The 14,551-nt window shown below is 46.3% G+C and overlaps 1 protein-coding gene and 1 long non-coding RNA gene across 2 annotated transcripts; one reads left to right on the forward strand and one right to left on the reverse strand.

Moving 5' to 3' along the window:
- The first annotated feature begins 1,139 nt into the window (after positions 1 to 1,139).
- Positions 1,140 to 3,010, forward strand: LOC147211357 (uncharacterized). The gene is made up of 2 exons (XR_015100514.1): positions 1,140 to 1,619; positions 2,025 to 3,010. It is a non-coding gene; the product is annotated as an uncharacterized LOC147211357 (long non-coding RNA).
- A 6,308-nt stretch (positions 3,011 to 9,318) lies between these two features.
- Positions 9,319 to 14,551, reverse strand: slitrk1 (SLIT and NTRK like family member 1). Its single transcript, XM_086126279.1, has one exon. The coding sequence runs from the start codon at positions 13,660 to 13,662 to the stop codon at positions 11,536 to 11,538; it is 2,127 nt and encodes a 708-aa protein (XP_085982405.1). The 5' UTR covers positions 13,663 to 14,551; the 3' UTR covers positions 9,319 to 11,535.

A 14,551-nucleotide genomic window follows, 5' to 3' on the forward strand; every position in this document is an offset into this window, starting at 1 on the left:
GGACACGTTTTTTTCTGATAATCAGTGTGTTTTCCGTATTGCTCAAACATATACAATATTTTTATTCGAGCGAGGGTGAGGTCTGGCTTGTTTCGGCAGTCGGCATCGTGTCGCCAGACGCACTTCCTTATAAACACTGTGTGGCCGGCTTTTGCTGCGTCAACGCCCCCTGCACTGAGTCGAAACACCCTGAACTGAGTGGACAGCCTGGACTGTGTCGACACAGCCGATGCAGTCTAGACTGCGCCAATGCAGTTCACATGTCAATCATGTGATGTAATGAAGCAGCACATGCACCGACACGTGGATTGCTCTGTGAGCCCGACGCATGCGTCAACGCATCGGTGTCGCTAGACCCATCACTACTACTTTGGATTTGTTTCGTTATTAGGACTATGTTTTGGATTTGGTTTTCTGTGTTTTATCAATACACTTATTCAAGTACACCCTGCTCCTCCCTCTTGCCTACTTTTTGGGGTCCACCACCACCTCGCAAACGTGACACGTAGTGCTCCTAATGGTGACTGAGTGTACTGCTAGCAGTAAAATTCTGCTGCTGTTATTAATTAATAACAGCAGGAAAGGTGACCAAGAGGTTTGGAGATTTGACTTTCTGAAGAGCGCCCCTGGATTTAGGCTCAATTGCTAATGCAACAGGACTGCCTCTGCACTTTTTTTTTTTAAATATCGCACTCTCGCTTAAATTGTATGCTTAGCAGCTGCATGTGTGCACACCCTCTATATGAGGTCTGGGATGCTTTTAGCTCACTAACAAAGCAGATGAGCGCGTGGGTTGTCATTCGTACATCTCTGTCAAAAACCATGAATTAAGCCCCTGGGAGAGAGTGAGAAACGGGGAGGTAGGCATGAAAAGCAAGGAGACGAGGGCAGAAAGAGAGAGAGAGAGAGAGAGAGAGAGAGAGAGAGAGAGAGAGAGGATGAGCAAGAGAGAGAGTGCGAGAGAGACAGAGAGATGAAGCCCCACAGAATCAACCTCCTTTCCCCTCCATCTTCTTCATGTCAACTGTGAAGACAGCTTTCATGATGCACAATTTTTCCTTTTCCAATTCAAAAGATATTGCATCAACAGAAGAGGATGTCACGGACTTCTTGGCTTGAAAAAGATCACGTTTTTGGCATGTAGATGATGCTTTTCTACCAAGATTTTATCAAGCAGATATATCGGAGATAGCTTAAGTGAAGCACTTTGCATTTGAACCAATTGAATCTGCTGTGGTGCATAGCTTTACGAGGTCACATTTTTGGCAGTCAGTTTGGATAAACAAATGAATTGAAAAAAAAAAGAATGAACTGTAATTAGACCTCTAATAGGCACGTACAAAGTTCGCGGCTCCCCTCACAAATGGTGTTGTGGTACCACAAGGGGATGTAGTCATCCATCAAGCAGCCATCAAGGGAGAAATCGTGACAGTTTATAGATTGGCTCGCTAGCTCTCTTTGCTCTGTCTCTCATTCAGTTTTTCCCCTAGGGGAGAAAATCCAACAACAGACGAAGCTTCTTTGTGAGCGGAATCTAACCTGCTGTCCATCTGAGGTTGTATTGTTGTGACCTGACCCTCAAGAGTTTTTTTCTTACAGTAGTGGTTTTTGAAGCAAAGGTAAGATCGACAGTATTTTTTTGAATACAATCACGAAGAAAGAAATGCACAAATAATACACTACCCGATGTTATCGGATACAGTCTATCTATCAATCTATCAATCACTTGATGAGTTTATCTGCAGCTCTCTCACGAACTCGGTGAGTTTCCCAGTAAAGATAAAAAAAGACCAACTACATTGCAGTGCATTTATTTTACCTTCTTGTCCCAAACGGCAAAACCGAAAACCGCAACAAGGGGCAGAAGACAATCGGTCTCAAACATTGGCAATATCTGCAACTGCCTGGTCACAGCAGCACATTCTGTCCAGACCAAAATTGCTCCTCTACTTAGCCCCACACAAAATGTAACCGTAGACCCGGGGACTTACCTTAACCTACCTTTAAACCTTTTTCTTTTGCAGCTCACGGATGTTGCACCTGTCTTCATGCAGCCGCACTGCCCGACTTGTACCCGACTGGCTAGTTGGTTCACCAACTGGCTTTTGGAGCAGGACGCACACCAGCAGCGTACACCAGAGCCAATATCCTGTTTACTATTTTGTTAAACCCCATTTGTCCACCCAAAATTTTGCTGTGGGTGTCGATGTGCAAATGACTATGAATTCTTTGTACGTAAGTAGGTCAAAAATAAAACTTATAGGTGCCCTGGGCAAAATATGGACCCAGGAGCACATCCAGCTCGGCGACTTTCTCTGACCGGTCCTCACAGTGACCATAAAGACAAAGAAATACTGTTCTGAAAGTTGTGTTTTTGTGTGCGCACATGAGCAAGAGCTGCAATACGTTTTTGATGACTGTTTTCTGACTTCTCGAGCAACTATTTTAAAAAGAGATAAGCAAAAATGACAACAGTGGTCCTAATGCAAGTCACGTTCTTATTTCCTGCATAGTGGAGGGAAGAGGGCCGAGAAGATTTGACCTGATAACGTCATAGGCAAACCTAATTTAATCTAACAAGACAATGTGATTTGTCTAAAATCACATTGTGACTGCCAATGACATATATTTTCATCTTTTAAGAATGCAGACATGCAATGCCAGGTACGTCTTTCTATTTTTTTAATTTGTTTTTCTGTTTTTTTTCAGGTGGAACGATAAAATTCATATTGACGAAATTGAGGTTCAATGCTGACTTGGCCCATGGTGATCCTTCCAGTTTACCATGTGGGCCCTTTCCGAAATGAATTGCCTACCCCTGGCTGAGAGTATGGTCAAATACTGCTCAAGTGGAAAATCTTCCATGGAGTCTAGCGAAGGAACACCTCCCTGTCTGCAGTAGTTCCACTTCAAGTCACCAGTGAACACTGCATACATATCTCATGCAGCTATGGTTCATGAATGCCCCCGCACACATTGTCTCTCCAGACTATTAAACACTTCCACCATTGTCTAGTGAATAATCATTTGAATTCTTATTGTGCAAATTTGTTTACAATTTTAATGATTTGTTTTATCTGAATACGCTTTTAATATTCGTAAAATAAAACAATTACTTAATTTGACTAAATACGAATTCTCTACATAAAGGCCTTAGAATATTATCCATCCATTTTTTTGATCCTCTTATTGTCACAAGGGACGCGGGGCATGCTGGGGTCTATCCCAGCTGTCTGCCGGCAGTAGCCGGGGAACAACCTGGACTGGTTGCGAGCCAATCGCTGGGTACACACAGTTAAACAACTCTTCAATTATCTTTAACTTTGAGTGTTTCATTAACCTGCCATGTACACGATGTTTTTGGAATGTAGGAGGAATTGGGTGAACATGCAAACATCGAACCCTGCACCTCTGCACATGCAACCAGTCGAAGAGCATGCCAACCCCATGCAATAGTATTTGTATCAAATGCATGTTGCAAATAGGCTTTTAAACTGTAAAGCACAGGTGTCAAAGTCTGGTCCTCGAGGGCCGGTGTCCTGCATGCTTTCCATGTCTCTCTGCTGCAACACACCTGATAATGATCAGGATCATTATCAAGCTCCTATTGAGCTTGCTGATGAGCTGATCATCAGCAAGCTTGGGGGTAGATCTGACTGTTAGTCTTTGGCTAGGCTCTGAAGTTCAGTCAGGAAGTGGCCACCAACCCTCAAACGCGGAGGCTCTGCAAGGGAGTCTTCTGCAAGGAAATGACACGACACAAACTGCAGAGGCCCGAAATGAACTGCTGCAGTACTGCTTGGTCCAGCATCTGCCCCTCGCCAGTGGGTTTCCCCGGCTGTAATCATCTCATCGCCGCATCCCTCAGCTGCTGTGTAAAGGTGAAGGGGCGATCCATGGGTACCAGGTTGGCAGACCAGAACCGACATTGGTAATGTTCTGACGTGTATACCACGCAGCGAAGCACAGCTTTCGGCACTGCCTCAAACCTGCCGTCCAAGGAGGCCAGCAACCTTCGTGTTGCAGTCAGCGCCTCCCCTGCAACATAGGAAGCAAGCACTTGGCCCATTCTGCAGCAAGCCAGCCACATGCGGCTGCTGTCACCTGAAACATTTGGCTATTCTGACAACAACATCTTGTGAAAAGCGATGTCTCAGAGTGCCCTACTGTGACAGCAGGCCCTGTAGCAGCTGGCTCTGCCTCTTACTTTGGGTCTGATAGGTCTTCAACTGCCAGCATTCACTGCCGCTTGTTCCCAGTGCACTGCAGAAATCTCCCCCAGCATTTATGATAATCACATCGTTGACTGAAATTGCTCTACATGTGACTTGTATGTGCTGGGACATGTTGAGCATCACTGCGATTGGCTGGCAACCGGTTCGAGGTGTACCCTGCCTACTGCCCCAAGACAGCTGCGAGAGGCTCCAGCATGCCCACGACCTTCGTGGGGACAAACGGATTAGAAAATGGATGTATGGATATTGAGCATTAGTGGTGCAGTCTCGCTACCTCAGTGAGTCCCGTAGCACAGACACAAAGATACACTGCTTGTGCGCAGGCCTTTTATTTTATGTTCTGATCCAAAAGGCAACACTGAAAATCACATTATATGGATATGAGGGAGCCACACTCATAATGATTTGGAGTTTGTCTTTCCAAATTAGCAGTTAATGTCTTGATTCGAGTACACACAAACACACAGAAAACTCACGCTGGACTTGTGTGTAGAAAACTGTTTTTTTTTAGATTCCACTGGAAACAAGACAGATTAAACAGAAGATCGTATAGTACCGTAAACTTAACTAAAAGAAGGCACATTAAAGTAACTCAGAGAAAAATGGAAAAGGTAATGAGTAATGGAGATGAATGAGAAATGGATGTGTCGCTGGTGAATAATGAGGGCAATGTGTGAAGCGTACAAAGCCCAGATTATCCTTTCAAATGTAAATATGCACCAAGTTGGAGCCTAGTATTTTGCAAGTGTACACTTACTAAGGTTGAAGGTGGGTCACGGTCAGGCTGATGAAGAGTTGTGATAAGGAGTGAGTTGAAGATGAGGAAAAAAAGGGAAAAGTCAGAAAAAAAACCCCAAACAAGTCGCAAAGTTGCGACCCTTTCTTTTTTGGAAACTGAGTGTTTTTGGTTTGCGTGAGAGTTACGACATTTCTATCATATCTTCTCAATAGGAACATGGAAAGACATCGCTCATGAATTCAAGTACCAAAAAGTGTTAAAGCACAGGTACAATTGCCCTGTTTGTCATCAATCTTGACTTCAACCGACCGCTGTCCCTACATACTATTATCCTTGCTGCAACAACAGCTCAAGGTGCTCAACAACAGCTCAACAATTCACTGTAAACTAAAGGAGAAAAGATAGAAGAGAAAAATATGCTAGAGTGTAGGAAAGGAAAAGAAACCTTCAGGCAATTTAAAAAGAACTTTTATTTGAAAGCAACTGCAACTCTAACAAAGATGCAAGGCGTTGTAGTGTACATGCATACGGACTCCGAGTGCTCTGTTTTCGAGTCGGCGCGAAGTTTGCACAGGGACACCTCAGACTAAGTCTTGAAATTTTCGTAGACCTATGCAGACTGCTGCATTCCACCAAGTGCTCTTGTCCTTCCACTGCAAGAAAATCCATCAGAATTGATGGCAGGTGGCTATTGTGAAGTGTGTCGTGGTGAGAAGTGCACTCCTATTTCAAATTTAGTTTGTATCGGTCAAGCCACTCGTATCTCAGGGCACCAGCAGCGTTATAAGATTTGGAATCTGAAGTACAAATGTGACCAAAGTTATGGTTACTGAAACATCAGAATGGAAGTGCTGCAGTGTAGTGTACGTAATTCCAAATCTACAGACCTTATCCTGTCAGTACAATGAGCTGAGCTACGCTGTCAGTAAAAAACACAAGAATGGTCAGGGCAAAACAAATCCCTCCTGCCACATCCCCAAATGCATGTGAAATGTTTTTTTTTTCTTCGAGTGAGTCATTTTTTCTCCATCTGTCCTCTGACCCGGTGCCTTGGGCAGAGCGCGTCAGTTTATGCAAGTTTCTCTCCCTTGTGTTAACACGGCAGCCTCCTTGTACAGCGCTTTGAGATAAATAGGCGCCATCCGAGTGCATTGCACCATCCAGAGGCTCATGTGTACGTTTGACAGTCGGTGGATTCTGTCGATATTTCCATTTCCTCAAAATGGACTGAATTACCTGACACAGCTTTGCACTGTTCTGAATATGGAAGAGATTAAAATATCAGTATTATATTTCTAATTTCTGCTGAAAACAACAAATTCACTGAATATTGCACAGCATTGATAATTATTGGAGTTTCTGAGAGGAAAGAACAAAAGTGAAATGAACAAGTTACTGCGTGGTAGTTACGTATGCCGCTAACCACCTTGAAAAATAGCCCAGTGTTTGCATGTGTTTGACTTTGTGAGTGTTTTTAATCCAACAAGGCATTGACCGTATCATTTAAAAGCAACAACGCCGGGTTTCCTTGGACTTAGTCCAAATGAGCTGTTCCAAATTCAAACAGGCTGTGGCGGCACACTGGTCTACTGGTTAGCACGTCCGCCTCACAGTGCAGAGGTGCAAGGTTCGATTCCGGCCCCGACTTTCCTATGTGGGGTTTACATGTTCTCCCCGTGCCTGTGTAGGTTTTCTCCGGGTACTCCGATTTCCTTCCACATTACAAAAACATGTGCAGCTTGATGGAACACTCGAAATTGTCCTTAAGGTGTGAGTGTGACCACAAATGGTTGGTGGACTAGATGTGCAATACGACTGGCTGTCAACCAGTTCAGGGTGCACCCCGCCTACTGCCCAAAGACGGCTGGGATGGCCTCCGGCACATCCGCGACCCTCGTGAGGATGAAGCGGATTTGAAAAAGGATAGATGGAAAATAGTCTGTGCTTGCTTCCTGACAGAATTTAGTGTTGGTTTGTGAATTTTGACTCACAGGAGTACGCAAGTACAAAAGAGCATGTTCCACAGTATCAGGAAGCTTTTATTCAATGCGGAACTTCATTCTCTTGAGAAGCGTTTCTAAAATGTTGGTTCAAATAAATGCCGAAGGCCTCGTTCCTAAAATATAATGAGTAGATTGTGTTAGGAAATGGAATGTAGCTTCCTAACCCTCTGCCAAAGAGGCTTCATTCTCCAGTTGTGGTCGCGGCTCCCATGTGAGGAAAGTAATCGGATCAGTACAAGCCGCAGAACGCCTGAAGCGTCATGAGGAATGGGCACGTTTGAGGCTACTGAATCTAATCAATGAGATAATCAATAGGTGGGGGCTGAAGGAAGGGTATTACTTAGGACTGGCGGAAACACCACTCACTCATCTTGATTAAAGGCCACTCTTGGTGGGTCACCACTTGGCTGTTGTGCTCTGGGCTGACACCAGAATTCAGGGTCAATTATGAATCTCTTTAATTACTGCGGTATTATCTCTGTGGTCTCAACGGTCCACATGCGGATATGTTTTGAGGTTTATGAATGACTCCAGGAGATATTGATCTCTTGTCCCACGTGAAGTTTATTTGACGCAAGGGCACTAAATGCATTCAACTTGAACCTGTGGCATTGCATAGAAAGCACGGCTCTACACCAGCTCAGGGTAAGTTGCGACAGCAGCCAAATAAATAACATAATACGGATTAGACATGCTGAAACTGACTTACAGGGGTTCTCGTGAAGCTGTGCTTTTAGTACGGCTCCAGGCTACATTTTGTGTTGCCACAATTAGTGTTGTAATTAAATGTCACTTTTCAGGCATGTTTGTGTTTTAACAAGCACAATGGTGCCACTCGTTTGTGTTAAACAATTGCTTTGTGCGTGAGCAGCCTGCACGAAAGAACAGGGGGTGGTTCATAAATATTCCTTTTTATAGAACACAGACTTGATGTGCTGTGGTATTAAATGTAGAGCAGCACCCGGATCTAATATTGCCATGCAATTCCTTGCTCAGTTTCAGGATTTGCCTCAAATGAGTAACAATTGGGAGACATTTTTACAGAGTCACAGATTTTTTTTTTCCTCTAATTGATCTGTATTTAAACATTTTAGATTACACTACAGAGTGGCCACTAGAGTGGGAGTAAATCTTCAGAATAGATTAAAACTTCTTCAATCAGAGCCCCCTATGCTCATTGTGTAAAATGCAGCTGAGTAACTTCGGTTCTCATTGAATAAAAGTAGATTGTAATCGTTTGGAGTACAACTCATCCACTACTTTGAGTACAATCTACTCTCTTCCAAGTGTAAGTTTTACTCGGTTTATACTTGGACCAAACTGACTTGGCCTTTCTTCGTATAAAATTTTCTTCGATTAGAGTACTTAATGTGTTTGCAAAAAGTAGGCCCCGACACTAAATGGAAAACAGCAATTGAATTATTATGGGGAAGTGGCCCCAACTTAAACTGCAAAAGCCACTGAGACCAACAGAAATGTCGAGGTGGCAGGATGGGGTTTCCCCCACAGGAAGTGCTGCATCTGGTCTCATCCACAGAGGCGTTCGGGGAGCATATCCCTGCAACTATGGAGTGCCTGCTGGGCCATAACAGAGTTGTAGTGTTGTACGCTCAGCATGTAAAACAGACAACCCCATTCTGCTCTTTATCCCAAATGTATTGCTCTATTCGATGGTCTTTTTGATTGGGCACAGTCACACAATTAAAAAAAAAAAAATCTGCGTGAATTTTGATTAAATTCTATAGTTCCATTCATTACAATGCAGAATAATAATTGCAAAACAGAGGCTTGTTTTTTTTTAATATCCATCCTTCCATTTTCCACCGCTTATCCGGGGTCAGGTCGCGGGGGCAGCAGCTTTAGGAGGGAAGACCAGACTTCCCTCTCCCCAGCCACTTCTTCGAGCTCTTCCTGGCGGATCCCGAGGCGTTCCCCGGCCAACTGGGTGACATAGTCTCTCCAGTGTGTCCTGGGTCATCCCCGGGGTCTCCTGCCAGTGGGACATGACCGGAACACCTCACCAGGGAGGCGTCCAGGAGGCATCCTAATTAGATGCCCGAGCCACCTCATCTGGCTCCTCTCGATGTGGAGGAGAAGCGGCTCTACTCTGAGCCCCTCCTGGATGACCGAGCTTGTCACCTTATCTCTAAGGGAAAGGGATTTTTTTTAAATATTCCTGTGAATTATAGATTTTGAAGAAATATTGTTTTGTTTCTTACTTATCACAAGTGCCATGTTTTCTTTCGAAAACCAAATAACATTTAAATGTAATCTAAAGGTGTAACAAAGATTAAAAAAAAAAAAAAACTGAAACCCGATGAAAATTCCGAAAATCACAACATTGTTTTACTCAAACTCAACCACACTTTATTTAACAAAATAGAAGCAGGTCAAATATTGCAAAGCATAAAAATGTAGTTTGAAACAAAGCGTTTGAAAATGAGAAACCATCACGTGGGCTGAAGCACACAGTAGACAGCGACCCCCAGGTAGCCCCTGGGGTTGGACAGAAGAGCAAAACTGGGAGTTGAAGAGGATGCGATGCCTTGATGAGTCACAGGTTCACTGAGTCCTTAGTACCAGAGGTAAAGCAGGGTGGAAATGTAAAAGCAAATCCACAGCTCAGTGAAAAAAAAGTGTGGGGCCTCCAGAACAGCCATTGCAAATGATTCACAACATTTGCATTCGCAAATCATTCATTATTCCTTTTTCCTGGGCCTCTACATAAAAGTCTCTTTTTCCTATTATTTCTTACGTGTGAATGATAATAGTTATGGGTGCATGAATGCAAATGTTCACACATCTCTTCTGCCGAGGGAACAAACAAAACAAGTGATTCAGCACCATGGACAGCGCTCAACTGTTTCCCGGGGGGAGAGACGTTGGCCTTCTGGATTGGGCTGACGTGCCACCTCACTGCAGCTCTTTATACTTAACGTGAATACCTTGACAATCTCATCCAAGCTTAATTTAATTGCGAGGTGTCACTATTTGGGAACCTTCAGAGAAAATGAATTGGTGGTGTCAACACGAGTTACAAGGCGTTTACATTGCGCTAAAACACAGAAAAGGGCACCTGCGCATTGGTGACAGACGGCACATCGTAATGTGTGTCTCTGTCTTGATTTCTTTTTGTTTTTTTTTTTGTTTTTAAAGTGGCATTTAATGTTCATACCCTCTGTTAAAGCAGACCTGCATGGTGTAAAAGGCAACCTGCATCCGTCGCTGCCATGTTTGTGCAGGCCTAAAAGCACCTCCTCTATATGATGACAGGACGCATTCCACAAAAGCAAGAATCCTCCCCCAGTATAGAATACTTCAAGCACAATTATTTTGTACAAGGTTAGATAGCTACAAACAAAATAAGTCCACAGTAAAGGCGAATCATAATCATACTTTTTTTTTGTGTGTGTGGAGGAATACGTATTTTTTTTACAAGATAAAGCAATCTATGCTATATTCACCTGCAATGCTCAAATAGACCGAATCATTCTAGCTCATTTGAAAACTTGGCTATTTTTTATGAAAAAATATGATGGTACAAACCCCCCATTTAAATGACTTGATTTTTGTTTTTTGTTGTTTTTGTTTTTAATTTCCTCTCACCTAAAGCAGGCTATGTTCATAGACACACAAAACCACAGAACTGTTATTTGAGCTACATCATCTTTGCGGCAGAAGCATCCTTGTGACGTCATGCTCGTCCGCATGTCGCCACGGAGTCAACAATTGGCACGGCATCAAAAATAACGCAGTATACATTCAGAAAATAGGATGACCTCGCAGACGTGCGTGTGGTTGGGTTGGGGCTGGGGGCCTGCGCCCACACCATCGACAACGGTATAAATAACCTCAATATTCATCGACAATCAAATCATAAGGAACAGAAAAAAGGAACATGCACTGACAGCATTATGTCCTTTCTGATACTAATCTTGTTTACCCTCTTGCCTCTCCAAACAGGTTTAAAACAACAAATACAAATCCTAACTGCAGTTTCACAAAAATAGAGAAATGGCACTTTGTTATCGTCATATATATGTAACTCTCATAATATCTCTATATATAGTCGTCATATTGATGGAGAATGAACGGGGGGGGGGGGGGGGGGGGGGTCGCCTCCTCTCCGGTGGTCATGGTTCCTCGGTCGCGCGCCATGTGTGTGTGTGTTGAAACCATGCAGAAATCTCATGCATATGATACATCGGCCCGACTATTTACATTTACATTCATGCGCTCGTGCACCGTTCCCTCGCGCACACACATCCCGTTTTTATCGCATGACCCCTCTCTGCCGGAAAAAAAAAACGAAAACAAAAACATATGTAGTCCGATTGCGGCTAATAGCACAGGGGGGGGGGGGGGGGGGTTGAGGGATTGTCCTGTACAGAATATACACTGCCGGGGCCCTGTGCAGCAGAGTAACTGGTTGACGTTGACTAAAACGAGACACAGCCGAGGCTGTCCGCCTCTTACACGGGGACAAATGTGTTGTTTGGGTTGTCTATGCACGCCAGTCTGTGCGTCCTTTGTCAATCCAATCTGGCCTGCCTTCTTTTTACGCATCGTTTGTCGTGGAGAGATGCGTGGTGCAGTCAAAGCCTCGCTGAGCCCCCGCATCTGCGTGGTAGGGACCACTGTGCCAATACGATGAGTCGCACACTGTCTGCAGGGAGTTGATCTCGGAGGCAGACGAGTTGCCGTCCCGCCGCTTGGACCGCTTGCGGTTCCGCAGGATGAAGACGAGCATGCCAACAACTGTGAATGCGGACGTGACAAACACCAGCAGCAAGCCGGGGACGAGCACGGAAATGGAGACCCGGTTGGGCTCAATATAAGAGTTTGAGCGCGTGCCCGAGTCCAGCGTGAAGGTGCTGTTTTTGGACAGGGAGGTGGGAGGGGGGATCCGCTCATAGAGTCTGGGACACATGAGGTCATTCCGCACGTAGCGGAAGTCGCGTTTCCAGAACTCTTCCGGCGACTCGCACTTGAGATCGCTCACGATGACGTCAGCTCCGAGTTTCTCGGTCCACTGCTTGAAGGGCACGATGTTGCAGGAGCAATCCCACGGATTCCCGTGCAAATCAATCTGAATGATGGAGTTGAGCTGGTCCAACACGCCCGCGACAGGCAGATAGGAGAAGTAATTGTTGTGCAGGCTTATTTTGGATAAAGAAATCCCAAGGAACGCATCCAGCGGCAAAGACTTGAGCAAGTTGTTGTTGAGAAACAGAACCCTCAGGTTGGGCATGGGGCTGAACGCGCCCGCCACTATCAGCTGGATGTCGTTGTATTCCAAACTGAGGTATTCCAGGTTGACGAGGCCGGCAAACATTTCCGCCGTGAGCGTATCCAGATAATTCTTATCCATGTACAGCCACCTCAGCTCAGTCTGGTTCTGGAAAGTGCCGTTGTCGATCGCTTTGATGTTGTTCCCGCCGAGATCGAGCAGGTTGAGGCTGGCGTAGCCCAGCAGCTGAGTCTTTTTCACCGCGTGGATGTTGTTGTCTCGCATGTTCAGTTCGTGGGCGGCCAGCGGCCTCGGCTTCAGGTTGGACAAGCTCTCGATCTTTTTGCCCTCGCAGTTGACCCCCAGCCCCTGTCTGGAGCCCACCAGCTTGCAGTTGCACGGCTGCGGGCAGGTGGCGTTGCGAAGCTGCTCCTTGGCCTCGCTCGCACCTGTCGGCCCCGGTGTGGGCTTGGTCTTCAGCTGCCAGTTCTCACGTGATTTGGAACGGCTCTTGGCTCCGTGACCGCCAGGCGTCGGGGGCCCGCTGGCATCTGCGCTGGGCTTGTAAGGCGTTGGACGTGGGCCGCCGCCGCCGTGCGCCACGGGGCTTGAGGTCTCATCCTGCGTGGGAGGGGCCACCAGGCTGGTGTCTGCTCCGCCTCTCTGCGAAGGGCACAGTTCCTCTTCAGACGTCTCGTTCAGGTCGCTCCCTTGCAGCCTGGTGGGAGCCTCGCAGACCACTCTCCCGATGAGCGCGTTGGGCGGGATATTCTCCAGCCATTCTTTGAGGGAAACCAGGTCACAGTTACAGTCCCAGGGGTTGTCTTCGAGCAGAACCTCCACAATGCCCGGAATCTGCTCAAGGATCCCTTCATAAGGCAACGTTTTGATTCGGTTCCCCCGTAGGTCAAGATGCGTAATGGGCACGTGTTGAAACACGTTTATGGGTAGCGCGCTGATGAGGTTGTCATTAAGTATTAACACTTCAAGTTTGTTCAGGTCCCTGAACACGGCTGGGTCAATGTCCCTTAATAGATTAAAATCAGCTTGCAGGTATTCCAAGTCATCCAGGCCCAAAAAGGTACTCTTCCGGAAGGAGCGGATCTTGTTGTTGTTAATGTGCAGTCTTTTGACCAGCTGCAGCCCCAAAAAGGCGCCCGGGACTATGTCGTGCAGCCCGTTGTTCTCCAAATGCAAGCTGACTGCGTTGTAAAAGTTGGCGAACTCGTTGGGGAAGAGCCTGGACAGCGAGTTGCCGTGCAGCAGCAAGTGGTAAAAATGCGAGCTGGGCCCGGTGAGGTGCTGCAGCGTGGTGAAGCTCCTTTTTTCGCAGCCGATATGCACGTCTCCCTCGACCTCTGTGCACGAGCATATCTGCTCCTGACACACGTCCCTTGTCACGTTCCCACTGGCAACACAAAGAGCCGCGTTCAGCAGGACAACCCAAAGCAGCATTTTTCAATGCGGACAAGACATCCCCCGGTCTCAAGACATAGGAGCTGTTGATCGGGTCAAAAACAATCCAAAGAAAAGCAGAGGGGAGACGCGGGTGGATACGGCAGTCTCCGTAAAACGCATCTGACCTGCTCGTCAGCTCGCACTTTCCAACAGAAACCTCCTCACAGTCTTTGCGGGTCAATTGGGCGAAAAACAAGAGGAACTAATGTCCAGCGCATCCTTTTTACAGCCGAAATGACTGACCTTGGCGGAAAAATTAGGAACAAATGGTCGCCTTCTTCTCTCGCTGGCGCGCTGCTGCGCGGGGAGCTGTCCCCTCTCCCCTGGTGCCGACTGGAAAACACCCGCATTCCCCCCTCACATCTCTCGCCTGCGTCTCACCTCCTTCATTCCTCTTCTTCGTGCGTCGAACGGCACCGCACCAAAAGGCGCACACAAATTGTGCATCCAGCGCGGAGCTGTGGACGAAAGACGGGATATACTCCACTCAGCTGCGCTGGCGAATGGGGCGAGAAAAAAAATCAACAACACGGCAGCGCAAAATCAATCCATACGTATTGTTCGTGGATTAGAAGTGTCGAAAAAGATGCGTGCGCGTCGACGATTGCGCCAATTCAGCGTGCTACCAGCCGCCGACTCACTCCTCCAGCTTGCAGCACCGCTGCAAAAGTGTCCAAGTCGGCGCAGCAGTGGCGTGATGACACGTACAGGTCGTGATGCCTCACTTGCATCCCGAATTCCACACCCATTATTTAAGGAACCACCCAGCAGTGCAATCGTTGCTCTCGATGTTTTTTAGCGAACATTGTCGAATGCGGTAAAACTAATTCATCCGCCACGGGCATGCCTCAGCTCTACAAGAGTATCAAACGATGCGTCAGCCTGT

This window comes from Hippocampus guttulatus, chromosome 1 (genome assembly GCF_054856545.1).
Source record: "Hippocampus guttulatus isolate MCC_2025c chromosome 1, RoL_Hgut_1.0, whole genome shotgun sequence".
Lineage (NCBI taxonomy): Eukaryota > Metazoa > Chordata > Actinopteri > Syngnathiformes > Syngnathidae > Hippocampus > Hippocampus guttulatus.